The 18234-nt window shown below is 41.8% G+C and overlaps 1 protein-coding gene across 2 annotated transcripts; it reads right to left on the bottom strand.

Annotated features, from left to right (window-relative positions):
- Positions 1-163: 163 nt before the first annotated feature.
- Positions 164-18025, bottom strand: LOC134749138 (uncharacterized). Of its 2 annotated transcripts, XM_063684043.1 has the most exons (12): positions 17815-18025; positions 17593-17744; positions 15065-15282; positions 14420-14563; positions 13993-14116; positions 10953-11046; positions 10673-10817; positions 10007-10204; positions 9426-9543; positions 8056-8162; positions 7422-7550; positions 164-5541 (listed from the first exon to the last, which is right to left on the bottom strand). In XM_063684043.1, the coding sequence occupies exons 1-12, from the start codon at positions 17855-17857 to the stop codon at positions 5460-5462; spliced, it is 1554 nt and encodes a 517-aa protein (XP_063540113.1). In that variant the 5' UTR covers positions 17858-18025; the 3' UTR covers positions 164-5459. The 2 variants fall into 2 exon arrangements, with proteins under 2 accessions (XP_063540113.1, XP_063540112.1); XM_063684042.1 differs by lacking the exon at positions 7422-7550.
- Between the last annotated feature and the right edge of the window lie 209 nt (positions 18026-18234).

Consider the following 18234-nt stretch of genomic DNA (forward strand, 5'->3'; position numbering starts at 1 on the left):
TCATACAACAGATATATATAGATGTAGAAATAAAACGTCAATTGATTTGAAATCTAAGCCATAGTTAAGCTAGAAATGTAAATATTGTAGTATTGAAGGGCCCATGACGGCTGCATAAGCTAGCCTTGTTGTAACTAACAGTTGATATAAATAAAACACTGTGTCCATCAACTCTTTTTAATTCAAGACAACGTTTGGTTCGGTATATCTATAATACTGATCATGTCTACATCACAAGTTGCTGTACACCTTTAAGCTTTGTAAACGGTGGACTAACTGTCCTATGGAATTAATAAACGATAAAACTTAATAAATTAGTTTTTCATTTTTTACCCCAACATATAGTTAAACCATATTTTGAGTACTGCCTAAAAAAGCAGAAAAAATGACATTCTCACAGAAAAGGTAACCTTGCAAATAGTTGTTTTGGTAGGTATAGAAAAGCATCTTTAGTGAAGTAAATGCCTGCTACGGCAAGGTGCCTTTTTCTTGAGTGCGTCACAAAAACCTGTATTCATGGTAGAGTCGACGTTTTAGATATATGTTTACACTTTTGCACCCTACTTCTTTGTAATAAGGCGAAAAGTGTAAACATATCGTTGACGTAGACTGTACAAGTGTACAACTTAATCAGTACTGTAACAGGAAATGCGTATTTATTATTGTAATAGTACAGATATCTTATTTTAATAATAAACTCTTCACCTTAGAATTAGTAACGACAAAAATGAAATATTTGACACAGCTATCATCATTAGATACTTTGTAAATGGAAGTATTTGAACTAAGAAAACACAAATAACAATCAGGGGCCGGAACCGGTTACCAATAAAGGGGTATTGGAATAGCGTACTTGATCAACCATATCGTAAACTTACGCGAACGAAAGTGTAACCAAATAAATAGGGTTAATTTTGGGTATGTGCTTACCATATCAAACCCTTAAAAAGGTTTTCCTACCAATTATTTTTAGAATGCCATCAAGTTATTTTAATATTTTTAATCTCTGTGGCCAAGCCATTGCGCGAAAAAGAGATGGGCGAAGGGTTACTATTAAACGGTAATAGTAAATATTCAAGCTATCTACACTACACCTTATTCAAAACGGAAACGACATTAAAAGTTAAACCATATTCAAAACCGTTTCCATATCGATAGGCTAACACAATGATACGGTAACCATATTATCTGGGTAACCATTTAATTGGGTTAAAGAAAAGTATATCAAACGAAGGGGTTTTCCGGTCCCTAAAATAAATACACGTCAAAGTATAGGCTCTACCTAACTTCAATTATAAAACTTAGCACATTATGATGCATTTACAATGCAGAATTCAAGTTATCAAATAACAAGTCAATAAAAAAATAATCTAACTCAACATAGAACAACAATAATACAAAAAAATATATTATGTAATACTTTTCAACAGTTAAGATAAAGTAACTGTATTATATTTTCATGATATCTGTCTTTTCTATTATTCAGATAAAAATAGATATAGATAATATCTAACAATTTCCGCTTTACATAGAGTCCTATCTACCCGCTACAATCTTCAAATGCTATTGTGGTAATTAAATTACTGTCTATTACTAGTAGTTTATGTGACTGCTAAATAATGAAAGGCATTAAAATACGAGTGAGGGTGTGTGGGTTTATCACATCACACGAGTGTTTAATGCCTAATTATGTAGAGTTACATACACCCCTTCATCTACACACATATGATAAGCTCTCTATGACGTGTTAGTGATATCATCACCATTGCGGAAGTCGATCACACACTCAATAAATAAAACTGATATTAGAAATGCGGTCAAATCAAATTCCTTTGTTTTTCAGATATTCGAAATTTGAATGTCATTATTAAATCGATATCGACGTTATTTTTGCACATTAATAACATAACAGATAAGAAATTTGTTGTAAAAAAACATTTTTTTTTATACTGGCCGTAATTTGCCGTTTTTGAACGCATCATAGAGGGTTTACTTTATGATATGTGGATAAAATGTCTTATTTGAGCCCAAGATACTCGATAGTACTAGTCTAGCAAAAGTGATCTCTCTGAATGTACTTTTCAACCATATACAATTTTTTTAATACACTGAACTCTTTCATTTTCAAAAATACTTAATGAAAATATATTTTGCTGTATATTTGGCTTAATAAAAACTAAATATCATCAATAAAGCAGTTATTCGCATAATGTTGTGAGTATACAATCAACGAATGTTTTGTCGTGTGCTTATTCGAATAAAGAATATATAATATAATTCCAATATTTGAGAATATTGCGTAAATTTTAATATAATACTGATCAATTTTATAATAACAATATAATATATTCGTAAGAGTCCGTGGGGTTGCCCCATATTCCTTGCATTTCGTTTCCAATTTGGCACCATTCAATCTTAAATTTCGAATGTTTATTAAATTTTATTATCGATCTATAGATCATTCGCACAGTCACGGTCATAATAATGTACACATTATTACCTCAAATAAATCACATTTAAGCACACGCATCCCCCTCAAATCACATTTATGACCATGGCTGTATATTCTGAACAGGATAATCTACACCAATTATTTCATATTTTGATAAAAGTATTTTGAACAGTGGGAGTAACACCAGTTTATAGCCACTAGTAACATTAAATTTACATTAACAAATAGTAATTTCTTATATTATGTATAACCTAAAATTACATTAATATTAGTTTGACGAACATAACACAATGGAAATCCAAGTAAAAAAAGAATCTTTGGTACAATATATTAGATAACATTAACAACTTAAAGCTATAAAATACATATATCTATGATATAAAAATGATAATTTCATTCATAGCTGCCATTTAATAAGCTGTATGAATAAGAGAAATACAAAAATATAAAAAAATAACGGTGTATAAATCATTACGTTACTAGTTCTTTGTGATGATTAAGAATGAAATCGGAATGTAGAAAAATAAAGATCATTTAGCCTTTAATCAACATAATAAATTAGTTCTATACGGTATCTACACTAATCGGTATCTAATATACTATTAAATATTATGTGTATTATAATTATTTATAATATATTTCAGGTACGCTCGCGATAATTTAATACTACGTAAATAAAATTACAGTTATATAAAGACCCACAACATAGTGCTTGTGGTATTGTATTCATGAACCGACCTTTTTCCATCGAATTTGCTTTGCTACCAAAACCTCGTTGGTAACGGTTAGGTTAGGAAACCATATAGGTTGTTGTGTTGAGTTGACATGTGGCCATTCGGCAAAATGAAATTATGCGACATAATTTTTAACAATGATTTAGAAAACCACTTTAAAGCAGGCCATACACACTAGGGTATGCCTGCGCAGTTTTGCCAACTGCACAGGTAAAAAGTGCATTCGAGCAAGTGGCATTCGACTGTGCAGTTTCCTAACCACCTTTACCCGTGCAGTTGAACTGTACAGGAAAAACTGCGCAGGCATACCCTAGTGTGTATGGCCAGCTTAAGTATATTTAACGCGAACGTACCTACTCGAACTTAACCGTACTGTTAAACTGATACGTTTCTTTAGACAGCTAACGAAACGTGCGAAATGTGGCTATTGTAGGGTCAAGTTAAAATCAACGTGCATGTAGAAACTCGCTCGCTCTCGCTGTCTCTTTTCATTTGAACCTCCTGTCTGTGAATGGATAAGGATCCTGTCCGGATTTATAATCAATTAATCATCTTTTGAATTTGTTTTCGGTAATGTTTTTTTCTGCTCTATACGATGGTTTGATCCCACGGTTTTTGACCACCACACACATATGAAAGGTTAATTTTATTGCCCTATTTACACGCTGATTTTACCCCTCAATAGCGCTCGATAGTACTAAATAGTGCCTTAAAAAACACAAAAATAGGTAATTAATAAAAACAAGAATGAAAATACACTGATTACTAGTTTAACTAGTATTATCTAAACATCAAAAATAATTATAATATTCTGATCGGCAGTTTTAAAGTAGTCTTTACTTAACTTTATTTGCTATATACTCTCTGGATCTGGATATGCCGTCGCGTGGCTACTGCTAACCCCTAAGACTATCTGTTTGAAAATATCTTAAATACTATCAAAATAGTAGAAACAAATCCATATTTTTACTTATTCTGACAGTATAAGACTCGGATTAAAAGGTTATTGATTCTCATACTTCGAAATAGACTTAGGTTTTAAAAATATCGCACTGCGACGGTATTTAGCGCATATACATTCAAGAGCAATGAAAATGGGTGGTTTTTATAGCAATCTCTAAAATGTGACCTATATTCATCGTTATTGACCTTCTTTGTAGATCTAAAAGGCGAAGGTACACTGCAGTTGCACACAGATCCCAAATTGGTGTGGGATATTTTGTTAAATTGCAGTGTTGCTTTTTACGCCAAGAAAAGGAGTAAGGCTGGCCTTACACAGTCTGCATCCGAATCTGACTTCATAGTCTGAATTCCGGTGCCTTGCCTCACACATGTCTTAAATATTCAGATTGATCAGTTGTCTCACCAACGTCTGTCTCACTCTCTCCCATGAATTTCAATGGCAAATTCATTATCTGAATCCAGCATGTGTGTACTCATACGTACTAATTGTATATTAAGAGGTGCGTCCGGAATTCATAATCTGAATTTTCATATTCTGAATTCATAACGCACGTCAGTATCATTCTGACAGATCAATCTGTGAAATTCATAATCTGAAAAAGTGAATGTGTGTGGGTAATAGTTAAGTTGTATGCAATTCCGTGCATTTTGAATTAATAATATGAATTCAGATTCGGATTCAGACTGTGTAAGGCCGGCCTAAGAGAGAGCACGCAGATCAGTAAACTTACTGTGGTTACTGGTCTTGGCACGATATAGGATGGCTTACAGAGACAGAATTATTTATGTCACCATGCCGGACAAAATCCTTGGCTTATTTCCTCATACAACTGTAGTTCGTGCGAAAGTCTCCTTTTAACTAATTTTATTATAAAGGGAGTTTCGCTTGTTTTATTAGTTTTCAGTTACCACAAGCCAGTCCGATGCATGCTTTTAAGTAAGTTAATAATTTAGTATGTTGATATTTCACGAAATGGGTTCGAACTTGACACGGAACGCCCAGCATTCGTTGCATGGAAGTTTGAAATTGTAACTATGTGTTTACAGTAGACATCACAGGAGCGACGGTCCCCCTCTTATTAATATAGTTAGAACAAGACGGGTAATCTATCTCGCGCGCGGGATTTTGTCGCGCCACTCCTACTGCCAACAGTAGGTTCATTATTCGAGAAAAGTTACGCGAACGCGTGGAACGTTCCATCAGTTAACCGGTAACACTTAGACATAATCGTCCACACTGATATCTAACAATTCGTGAACCTTATTGCAAGGATTTAAGGTCTGTTAAATCTACGTTGGGAGGAGATCGTTCACTCTTCTTCGGATTCAGTATCGGAGTCGGGGATGGTGTTAAACCAGTTCTCCCAGTTTGATTGCGGGCCTCCCGTCGGTCTACAAAAAAGAAAATTAACTGTGTATGCTGAAGGAGAAAATGAACTGTGTATGTCTAGAGAGAGACATGGTCTTGTCGGTCATAAGAACACGTTAGTCCATTCAAACGAGAAGGAAAAGGCGCCGTTTAACACTAAAAAGCTCAGCAGCCGAACAAATTACTTGCTGAGTAGGACAGAAGAGAGCTTGGAAAGCCACCTAGTCACCTTCTTTGAAGATTTGGAAAAATAAATTGTTTCATTTTTTTTTCACATCACCATTTGTACGAGTAAAATTTCTACGTGTTTCAATTTAAAATCATTCAAAATGTTTGTAAGGCGAAATTTACTTACCTCTGTTTGGTGACCGGCTGCGGGAGCGTGGCGGTGGCGGGTGGAGGCGGCGCGGGCGGCGGGGCGCGCCGCTGTAGCGTCTGCGTGCCCTCGTCCGTCACTCGGGGTCCAGTACCCTACAATACTTACCGTTGCTTGGTGACCGGCTGCGGGAGCGTGGCGGTGGCGGGTGGAGGCGGCGCGGGCGGCGGGGCGCGCCGCTGTAGCGTCTGCGTGCCCTCGTCCGTCACTCGGGGTCCAGTACCCTACAATACTTACCGTTGCTTGGTGACCGGCTGCGGGAGCGTGGCGGTGGCGGGTGGAGGCGGCGCGGGCGGCGGGGCGCGCCGCTGTAGCGTCTGCGTGCCCTCGTCCGTCACTCGGGGTCCAGTACCCTACAATACTTACCGTTGCTTGGTGACCGGCTGCGGGAGCGTGGCGGTGGCGGGTGGAGGCGGCGCGGGCGGCGGGGCGCGCCGCTGTAGCGTCTGCGTGCCCTCGTCCGTCACTCGGGGTCCAGTACCCTACAATACTTACCGTTGCTTGGTGACCGGCTGCGGGAGCGTGGCGGTGGCGGGTGGAGGCGGCGCGGGCGGCGGGGCGCGCCGCTGTAGCGTCTGCGTGCCCTCGTCCGTCACTCGGGGTCCAGTACCCTACAATACTTACCGTTGCTTGGTGACCGGCTGCGGGAGCGTGGCGGTGGCGGGTGGAGGCGGCGCGGGCGGCGGGGCGCGCCGCTGTAGCGTCTGCGTGCCCTCGTCCGTCACTCGGGGTCCAGTACCCTACAATACTTACCGTTGCTTGGTGACCGGCTGCGGGAGCGTGGCGGTGGCGGGTGGAGGCGGCGCGGGCGGCGGGGCGCGCCGCTGTAGCGTCTGCGTGCCCTCGTCCGTCACTCGGGGTCCAGTACCCTACAATACTTACCGTTGCTTGGTGACCGGCTGCGGGAGCGTGGCGGTGGCGGGTGGAGGCGGCGCGGGCGGCGGGGCGCGCCGCTGTAGCGTCTGCGTGCCCTCGTCCGTCACTCGGGGTCCAGTACCCTACAATACTTACCGTTGCTTGGTGACCGGCTGCGGGAGCGTGGCGGTGGCGGGTGGAGGCGGCGCGGGCGGCGGGGCGCGCCGCTGTAGCGTCTGCGTGCCCTCGTCCGTCACTCGGGGTCCAGTACCCTACAATACTTACCGTTGCTTGGTGACCGGCTGCGGGAGCGTGGCGGTGGCGGGTGGAGGCGGCGCGGGCGGCGGGGCGCGCCGCTGTAGCGTCTGCGTGCCCTCGTCCGTCACTCGGGGTCCAGTACCCTACAATACTTACCGTTGCTTGGTGACCGGCTGCGGGAGCGTGGCGGTGGCGGGTGGAGGCGGCGCGGGCGGCGGGGCGCGCCGCTGTAGCGTCTGCGTGCCCTCGTCCGTCACTCGGGGTCCAGTACCCTACAATACTTACCGTTGCTTGGTGACCGGCTGCGGGAGCGTGGCGGTGGCGGGTGGAGGCGGCGCGGGCGGCGGGGCGCGCCGCTGTAGCGTCTGCGTGCCCTCGTCCGTCACTCGGGGTCCAGTACCCTACAATACTTACCGTTGCTTGGTGACCGGCTGCGGGAGCGTGGCGGTGGCGGGTGGAGGCGGCGCGGGCGGCGGGGCGCGCCGCTGTAGCGTCTGCGTGCCCTCGTCCGCCTCGTCGCGCCATGAGGGGTCTAGCACCCACCTGTCGCACAATGACTCGTGTTGTTCTAAATTATACGAGACAAACTTCATAAAACCTAAGACGGTCAATAGGGAGCGTGTATTATAGGGGGCGGCACAGTACAATAGTCTGCGGAAATTTGGCGTGAAGTGTAGAAGTCTAGCTAAGCCCGCAAGGCCTAACTGCGCGCGATTGGACGCCAGTCAAAATCTCGAATCTCGACACAGACATCTCTCGACATATATCTAACAATGTTGGATCGTTTCACCGATTAATTTATTCTTAATTTTTGATTCACTTAGTGTCCAGACTTGTCACTGAGTGAAAGATGAAAAATGAACAGAAATTGGACCGTGTCTGATTTCACATTTAGATGGCGAAACCACCTACGTAAGGGGGCGGCAAGGGACGAGAGACGTAAAGCAGGACTTTGGGCTGATAATACAAACGGAAGACACGTTGCTCGTGACAAAATGATACAGGACAAATTTACAGGGTCTTATGAAGGGTCCAAATGTTTCGTTACCTGGAGCTGGTAGCGGACTTGCAATTCTCGCACTCGCTGCGATAGTCGTCAGGTCCGTCCGGTTCGCCGTCCGGCGCGCCGCTCGAGTAACTGCATACGCACGACGGCTGCAAATCAGACTATGTACATCCCACCAAAAACATTTTCATGTAAAATGTTCCCAAGACGAAACCATAAGGCTCGCACTGTCAAAAAGTTATCAGATCTCTTGTAGAGCCAAGCCACATATTTTAACTAAGGTGTAGAGTTTAAGGTGTAAGTTAGTGCTTGTAGAGTTAGAAGCTTGGCTCTACAAGAGATCTGATAACTTTTTGACAGTGCGAGCCTTATGGTTTCGTCTTGGCAACATTTTACATGCAAATGTTTTTGGTGGGATTTCACTTCTTTTTGTAAGTTGTTTATGACAATCTTACATCTCCTAATTTAAAATTTACTATTAAACATCGTAAAATACGTATTTGGGGGCATCTTTTATACAATCTGCTTTTTACTGATTCCCCTTACAAACTTCAACCCCCTTTTCCCCTCTAACGCCCTTTTCCACCCCCTTTTCACCCTTATGGCATGATTTTTGGGGTTAAAACTAGGGGATTTTTTTATGCTTAAATGTCCACTATTGAGATCATATCCCGAGAATTTTGTTTATCTGGTACAATCCGAATCCAAGTTATGAGGATTTAAAAAAACGACGAAGCGCTTCGTGAAAAGGTAGTGCCCTTGCGCTTCGCTTTGTTCGTCTTGGCGGGGGCACTACCGTGCACCCAGATACTTAAATATAGAACATAATCATAATAACTTCCAAAGGCCATCATATAAAATGAAGCAATATCCAGTGTAGGAAATATGGTTGAAATGTAACTGTTCAATATGGAAATGGTTCAAGGAATAAATTAGTTTAGTAGTCGTTCCTATAAGTAGAAATTTGGGCTAAACCTAGTCACTAGAGGATAAACCTAGTCACCCGCAACCAACTTCATCGACTTGTGCCAACATCACGCCATTAGGATAGTAAACGGATTGAAGGTTGCAAAGGTTCAATTCAAAACGACACGTACACATATGGCATATATCGCCATTTTACTGTTGTCATGTTTTATACGAAGTCGCGGGCAAATTACAGTCTTACATTAACCTAGTATTTTGGATAAGTTACCACAGCGGTTCTCAAAATTATGTTGCGACGGAATCCTTTTGGAAAGCGAAATATTTGGCGGAGCCCCAAATAAAAAAAATCTTTCGTCACTATTTAACTGTAGACCAGAGATATAGAAGAGCTGGTTATTGATCTATTTTCGCTTTTTCTCGCGGAGCCCCCACAGAGGCTTTGCCCTAGGGGTCCGCGGAGCACACGTTGAGAATGGCTGAGTTACCTTATCAACCGTGAGCGGCAGTGTGGTTTGAGGTCCAGCGACGTCCGCGGCCGGTTTGCCTGCAGCCTTTAGGGGCTTCGGCTCGATTCCACCCACGTTGTGCCCTTCGCTGTGAGCTCTATGACCAAATTGAACAATATTAAAGACACTAAAATATAATCAAGTAGTTAAATAAGAATGCGGTAAAAGTAGGACGTAAACTTTGCAATGGGAAAATTAATACACCATTTACTTATACAGTATGTTTTTTTCAGTTCCGTTTTGTTGTGAAGGATAAGAAATATATCAGCGATGGTTTCTAAGCAAAAGCAGGTTACAGCTGGATGGGCCATTTATTGTTAGGGGTTTTTTAACTTATTTCAACTGGAGCCCCCGCTAGAAGCGAGGTTGAGGTTCTTTGGCATACTCCGCCCTGTGTCAGCCACCATGACTCGCTCGCTGGGCTTGTGGAACTAATCTAAGATCTAAGAGCATGTATTATCAATACCGCTGTCTCAGTCTTGTGGAGCGAGCGATCGCAGCGGTTGAAGCCGGCTATGGATGTATCAAGGGTGTGTCCTATTTCACCATATATCTATTACCTCGACCCCCCGCTAGAAGCGAGGTTGAGATTCCTCGGCATACTCCGCCCTGTATCCGCCATGGTTCGCTCGCTGGGCTTGTGGAACGAACGTCGGATCTCGTTGTGGAGCGAGCGATCGCAGCGGTTGAAGCCGGCTATGGACGTGTCGAGGATAGTCGTGTCGATCGCGGTGGAGATTCGCGGAATTGTGCGGTGTCTGCGAACAAAGTAGTGAGTAATTTAACCTTTTTGACGCCAATGACGGATATATCGGCACCGCAGGTACAACGCCAAAGACGGATTAATCAGTCACAGACCACAGAGCAACATAGACCTACATGCATGTGCATAAAGTTCAATTTCAGTTTTGACACTTCGGTACCATGGCGTCCGAGTGACAGCTTTTGTGTTTGACACGGCGTCGAAAAGGTATGAAAAAATATTATTTGATTGGTTTTGTGTGCTATGTGCCAAACTCATGACTAATCTTACGGTGCTCATTGTGGCTGTAGGTCACCGTTTACATTTGGCCGCCTCGAATACAATCGCTTCCGTCCTGATCAAACGTAATCAGATCAAACTTAAACTTTCATGATGATGCGACTTTTCGTGACTTTTAAGCAGTCAGTCGAAAGCTCATAGTTTTATTTTAGCTAAGTACAAATGGATAGTACAAAAAACTCACAGCGAGGAATTGGCAGGACTCGTGTAGAAGCCGGGCACGTTGTGGGGGCGCTCCGGCTCGGGCTCGCGCGCCAGCACGCTGAGGCCGCGGTGGCTGATGGCGCCCAGGGAGCCCGTCAGCCGGATCGCACTCGGGAACCCGACCACTGTTCATATATAGTTGGTCAAACCAAATTGTCAGTAAATAAGAACAAAAAAAACGAATTACCTATTCGCACTTGTATCGTAATGTACTATTACGATCTTATAATATGTTGGTATAGGTACTATTAGGTACTGACTGTTGGGTGCCAACGGGTGGTGCATAACAGGCTCGCGAGGCTCTGGATGCGGTTGCAGGAGCGGCGCAGCGAAGCAGTTTTGCGGGTTCGGCATCTGGGATTCAATTCACGATTAGAAACTGACCAGTGGAGATCAGCGAGTGGCGATGGGCAAGTATTTTTTTTTACCGTGTGATGTTTTCTCTTGGAAAAGGTAGTCAGTAGTAGGACAAGTCAGCAGCGTGTAAGCCCTTTATTTTAATCACACCTGATCTTTATCTGAATGTACGTTTCTTATGACATAAAATAGTGGATCGCTAGGTGAGTATTATATTCTTTGATCGCTAGTATCGTCACTTACTGAACCGCCTTTAATATTCGCACAATTTGCAAACAGATTTTTTAAGACTGTTATCGTAATTGACACATGTATCTTATTATATTTTCCTTCATCCATTGATTTCTGTTTAACCTTTTTTTGGACTGGAGGCAAACGAGCAGACGAAAGAGAACACCTACTTAATGTCTGATAATAAAACCTCTTTTATATTAAATACTGCGCAGTTTTCGTGTAGGTATATTTTAAGTCTCGGTTTCCTAATCAGTGTTCCAGTTTCAAAACTACCCTGTAAGGTTTATGAATTATATGATAAATGATTTGAACTCAGAATAATGACTAAAGCATAGAAGTCGGGCAAAAATGCTTCGCAAATATGTATACCCGTACTTTACTTCCTTACGAATTAGATAATGTGCCGAAAAGAGATGCATATATGCTTGTTATTTCTCATTTACGTACGGTGTCATAAGTTTGATAATTTGCTAGGGATGTGACTGTGTCGACTTTTTATATCGATAAATTATGCATAAGTTTATGTGCCGTGTAAAAGAATAATCACGAAATTGGCAAATTGATAATAGTCTGGCTAATGAAAGTTGAACCTCAAAAAACGCGGCAATTTCAAGAAATCTGTAGCAGGCGGCTCGTTGAAATGAAATGAAATGCGTGGAATACAAGGATTGCATAACTTTTATACTTTTTATAATTTTCATTTTCTAAAAATCATTAAAAAGTATAAAAATTATGCAATCCTTGGAATCAAAGAGCCGCCTGATATGAGGATTAATGCATGTACCTAATATAGCTTTTATCTCATTTGCAGTCTACCACTCAGAACCGTCTAACTATACCTCTCGTTTTTTTATCATTAGAAAGAAGGCGAGCGATCTTAACGTGTCGTTTTATCGAAAAACACTTTGAAAATAAGTCATAACAAATATAATATACGATCATTTACATACTTTTGCTTTCATAAGTAAAATATTGCTATATTTATAAAAAAACTTGTCAATAAAAAGACACGTGGAAATGGTTTACCGTTTTTTCTAATGCTAAAAGACTAAGTATAGTTTCTAGTCATGTACAGTCAGCTGCAGAGAAAAGGCACCCCCCCCCTGCATACAAAGTTCTGTAAATTAGTATGGACGTGGGGTACCTTTTCTCTGCAGCTGACTGTACCAAATAGGAAATGAAAAAAAAAACGTTCGTGTAATATATTTTTTTTATTTAATAATAGGGAATATTACGCGAAACTCGGCGTAGGTGGCGCCACTATTACAATCTGAGGGTCTATCACGAAACAAGAAAATCGAACTTTCGTTATCTAACATCTCTGTCACTCTTGCGTATTCGAGCGATAAAGTTTTCCGGTAGGTCCCCTGAAAACTTGTCAAAAACCTGTTAAAGGTAAAGTATGAATAAGTTACGATACGGTGCACTAAAAAAGCTAGTGCTGCACTCTGGTGGCAGAACATTGCAGTAATATCCCCTACTCCTCGTTGAAAAGTTGAGTTTTGTGACCAACAATATTAATAAAAGGAACATTCATTAATGATCATTAATGTCTTTTTTATTAGGGTTCCGTACCCAAAGGGTAAAGACGGGACCCTATTACTAATACTTCGCTGTCCGTCTGTCTGTCACCAGGGTGTATCTTATGAACCGTGATAGCTAGACAGTTGAAATTTTCACAGATGATGTATTTCTGTTGCCGCTATAACAACAAATACTAAAAAGTACGGTCCCCTTGTTGCGCGCGTCCGACCCGCACTTGACCGGTTTTTAGTATTAAACTATAGTCTGGCAAACACAATCTGTCAGTAAGTAAGAACAAAGAAAACTATAGGTACAGTCGAAGGCAAAAATATCGATCCAGACAAATGGCTTAAAAATATGTGAACACGATTTTATTGTCTGAGCGTACACATATTTTTGAGACTGGGAATGTATATATATTTATGCCCTTGACTGTACTCATCAATTAAAATGAGACAGTCCTGGGCCAAACTATAAGAAAGCTATAAATGTCGATAGGTTATTGATCTGAGGTCGATACATCACTATGCCAAAAATATAACCTTTCATACTTAGCAGAAAAGTTCGAAAATTTATGCAAAAATCTATATAGACTTGAATGCAAGTAATAATTACATAAACAATATATCGATTTCTATGTTTAGGGTCAGGTCCTATAAATTAATTTCTTCAAAATTGAACAAAACTCACCGATTAAAGGTTATCGGTTCGTGCGTATTTTCTTTTCTTCCTGTATGCGATTTACAGCCCTCGATCACACAAGACATTATCACAAAGGGAACTTCAAACCATTACAAATAAAAACTCAACACGTTTTCCAACAATCTTTCAGGAATAGCAAGAATATAATTAAAATAAACCAAGATGACCGCTGAAACATCCCGAAATATTTCAACTAAAATAATACGACTATGTCAAGTTGTTACAGTTGACACCTACCTGTGAAATAACGAACTTATATTTTATTTGGCTGGATTATATTATAGAACCACATAGGACCATTTGACATTTCCCTCAGTTCATCTTATGACAATACTGAAAACGACGAAAGAACTTGCGGATTGTTGTCTCACTCGCTCATAGACAAAAAGTAATAACGTGTTGTGAATACGATATCTTTTACCAAGCTTTTATTTTTGCCCGGCTTCTTTGCTTTAGTCATTATTCTGAGGATTTGAACGTTACCTGTTGCACAGGCCGCGGTATATTGATGTAGCCATGTCCAGTACATTGCATGGCGTCGTCGGGTCGGACCATGGCCTCGAGGTTGGTTGGGTAGGTCCGATGGAATGGCGTTTCGGTGTTCATTCTACAAAGAAACAAATAAACTGCTAGAAAAATATATAAGTAAAACTAATGCTTTGGCTACAAAAGGCCTCGCGGCACAACAAAATTGTGAAAGACGATGACTACGAAGGCGACTTCGATAATACCCGTGTTCGTGTCAAGCGACTTCGTTCGGAGGATTGGTTTTTCGCTCGAGCGCGAATAGTTTAGTATTATGAGACACCTGTTAATTCGCGCTTTCTCAGTCCCGATATACGCACGAATAGGAAAGTTCTGGCACAGTTCAACGAAGTTATAGCTGGAATGCACTCCATCTATCACCTACCTCATGCCATCGGAGCACTGCGCGATGGCCTCGTCATAGGGCGGCGGGGCCTCGCCGCGGGGTAGGTAATTACCGGGCGGTTTCCAGCCCGCTAACGCTGTCTCGCAAGTGCCGCCCATGTAGCCCATGCTGCCACTTATGTATCTAAAACAATAAACAAAATGCGATCGATAACATTCATCTCGATGGATACGGATACCCCACGGAGATGCGCGTATAAGGCGAAGGTTTTGCAAATGAGACTAAAAGCGCAAATAATTATTTACTAGAGACGTCTAGAGAATGGAACTTTTAGTCCTCCCATTTTCACCCTTGGCCTTGCACTGCTGCCTGCTATCTGCAGGTTGCTCTCCGAACTTTCTGCAGACATCAACACCTCTTTTAAGCATATGAATCCGCATCTTTGTTTGACCAGGTCCGATCTGCTGGGTAGATAAACAAGATCTGCCAGGTCGGACGAAAATCGTGCAGAACGGAGAGCCTTGGTACACAGTACACAAAACAATGGCCCCTGTAGTCACGACCCTCAGTCTTGAGGAAAGGTGGAAGAAAAAGATATGAGGTATAGGTATCCTCGCTGTGTGGAGGGTGGCCCAGCATCACGTACTACCAACACGAAAGAATTTAAACACTGCTAAAACTTACCCGATGCTAGTAAGGCTTCTCTGGTCATCAGCATGCGGTGGCCTCCGCCTTTTCTGCCTCCTCACGCGGTACACCACGAGGGCGACCGTGAGGAGTGCGACGGCCACCGCACCGCCGGCCGCCATACGCAGGTTGCTCTCCGACCCATCGGGCTTCACCACGTCGTCCAAACAGATGAACTCGCAGCAGGTGTTGCCGACGCGAAATGATCGACAATCCTAGAATAATTCATATCGTGTAAAATATCGTAATATTTTGTAGTAGAACATAATATGCTGTATAAAATATCGTAATATTTGTTCTATTCTCTCTCTTTCTCTACTCCGTCCGTTTAGCGTCCGTTGCTGAAAACCTTTGGGGCTGCTGTGCCCCGAAGCCTTTTTGGCACAGACATCAGCTGAGCCACCTTCCCTTTCAATTAGTTTGTAAGCATTATCGTGTACTTTTATTATGTACCTATGTTACAACTTCTTGAATAAACGTCTTTTATTATTATTATTATTATTACTCTCTATTTTGTTTGATTGTCATTTATTTTGTAGATTGTACAAAAAATTGTAAAACAAATTCAGCTCATCCATTTGTGTGGTGATCCAGACAAATTAAAATAGATGGATTTGATTTCTTGTTGTCATTCTGTTCTATCAATCAGGACACAGCAGAAACATAGTTTGTTAGCAAATAATGCTGTTGCATACACTATTACAGGCCTACAGGGATCACCAATTAGTTTGATCTGTAGTCCGGTTCTTAAAATAAAACGACCATTGTGGTCCGCTTCTACTTGCGTTTATTAACCTTTTCGACGCCGTGTGAAACACAAAAGCTGTCATCCAGACGCCACGTCACCAAAGTGTCAAAACTGAAATTGAACTTTATGCATATACATTTAGGTCTATGTTGCTCTGTGGTCTATGACCGATTAATCGGTCTTTGGCGTTGAACCTACAGTACGTATATATTAGTCATTGGCGTCCAAAATTTCATAGGTTGGCGGTCCGGATCCGAACCGTGGTCCGCCAATTCATGAATCCATGATGTTTAGGGTTTCTCTCATCGACCAAAAGTTTTTTATGACTTTATGACTGAAAATTCTATAATATCATTATTTTAATAGTTGACTAGGGGATATAATATAAAGAAAAACTTGGTTGACCCAAATAATAGCCGGGGCATTTCACGCCAAGCGGGCAGCAAAAATAATTATAACACTCGATGGGAATAATTATACTACTCGATGTCCTGAATTTGTGTATATTTTTAAATAAAAATATACACAAATTCAGGACATCGAGTAGTATAATTATTCCAAATATCAGCAAATTCTATGACCTGACCCTTTTTTTGCTGCCCGCTTGGCGTGAAATGCCCCAGCTATCTATTTCAAATAGCCTAGCTAGGTCAGGGCACAGAGACTAAAAAAGATTGGGAACCCTTGCCATAAGTAGTAATTCTCAGAAACTACAAAGGCTGGCATCCACTAGCCAGGCGAGTCAAATCGAATTGCAATAAATCGCCTCCTATATTTTCTAATGCAACTGCGTCCATTGACGAAGCCGCGGCGCCCGTCAACTACAAAATTTACTATGACCATACGCCTCTATACACGCTATTCTCTTCGGTAATATGTAAGAGGATGTACAAAAAATGTTATATTTTTATTAACAATTATATAACAAAAAAATATTGTCACCAGAAAAAACAATTACAATTGTAGCGAAAGTGATGGCTATGTAGGTTCAGAAGGTTTGTAGCAGAAGTAAACACTTGTCTATGTACAAGAATTGAATGAATTTATTTACAAAATGCACGGTTTATATACAAAAATGGTGGAAAGAATGAAAGAGACGTATTTACATAGAAGAGTGAGACAAGAGATAACCCCGCGCGGGACGCGCGGGGGAGGTACGCTGGTACGTGCCGCAGGCGCGCGCGGCGCGCCTATAAAACTGAGTGGCCCGCCTTCGCGAGTCCTTTCGCTCGCCGGCCGTTGTGGAGTCAACATCGTGTCGTCGGTCCGCCGTGCCTCGCTGCGCCGCTTCGCGCTCGCTGCTTGGAAACAAGACACGACGAGTCCAATGAAGATGCTGCAGGCTCCTGGTTGCGGATATTCAAACTGTCCTTCTCAGGGCAATCTAAACTGCTCTTATAAGAGCAATTTCATGTTTCTCTGCTTAACCGCGGAGTATGTCAATCGCACTGTTTCTCAGCCTCAGCACACGGTGTCAATCGATGTATATCTTCATTTGTGTAGTGTGTTCCCACACAATCAATTAAGAATTCACTGCCACATTGCATAAGTTTAAGGACAAAAATAAATTTTAATTGATAAACACTATTTATTTCTAATGAATCTAATGATGTTTCCTCATTGGTTCTCATCAGATCACCTTCTAACTAGATAATAATACTTGATCTTAATACATGAATAGAAGACTTTGAACAATCTGTGATAACATTGATAACATGAATTGACCTGTGATCTGAACTTAACCTTTAGTTATGATATGACATTGTCAGGTAAATACCTGCGGTGGCGAGCACAGCACGGCCTTGCAGGCCTTGGGTCCTCCGTTGTCGCACACGCATAGGGTACAGGTGTCCGGCCCTGGCACGTAGTGCAACCCGTGGCTTATCAACCTCCCTCGTAGGTCCGTGCAATCATTCTGCGCTACGACACCTGCACAACCAACAATCATTTAACAACGAAACCAATCAACACTTCCCATCACTCAACAACTATTACTTACTATACAAATGTAAGGTCAAACATAACACGGCCTTCCCCAACATTTTATCCCAAATCAAATATCAACTGAACACCTCATTTTGAGAGATAACAGACCCGTGGCCTATTTTATAATCGATATTTGCTATATGGCCGAGTAAAATAGTAAATCTCTATAAAGGATAAGGACAGAGAAAATTGATCATGCGTCTTTGAGTTTTTGCGCCTGTCAAACCCTCTCCCTCAACACACGCAAATGTCATTCATGTCAGTCAGCTGTCACTATAGTCCTGTCATTTTTGACGTTGTGGATACGTTCGAAATCGCAAAGAATGCTAGCGACACAATAGCGACAATAATAATTATAGCGGCAACAGAAATACATCTTCTGTGAGAATTTCAACTGTCTAGCTATCACGGTTCATCAGATACAGCCTGGTCT

This window comes from Cydia strobilella, chromosome 17, assembly GCF_947568885.1.
Source record: "Cydia strobilella chromosome 17, ilCydStro3.1, whole genome shotgun sequence".
Lineage (NCBI taxonomy): Eukaryota > Metazoa > Arthropoda > Insecta > Lepidoptera > Tortricidae > Cydia > Cydia strobilella.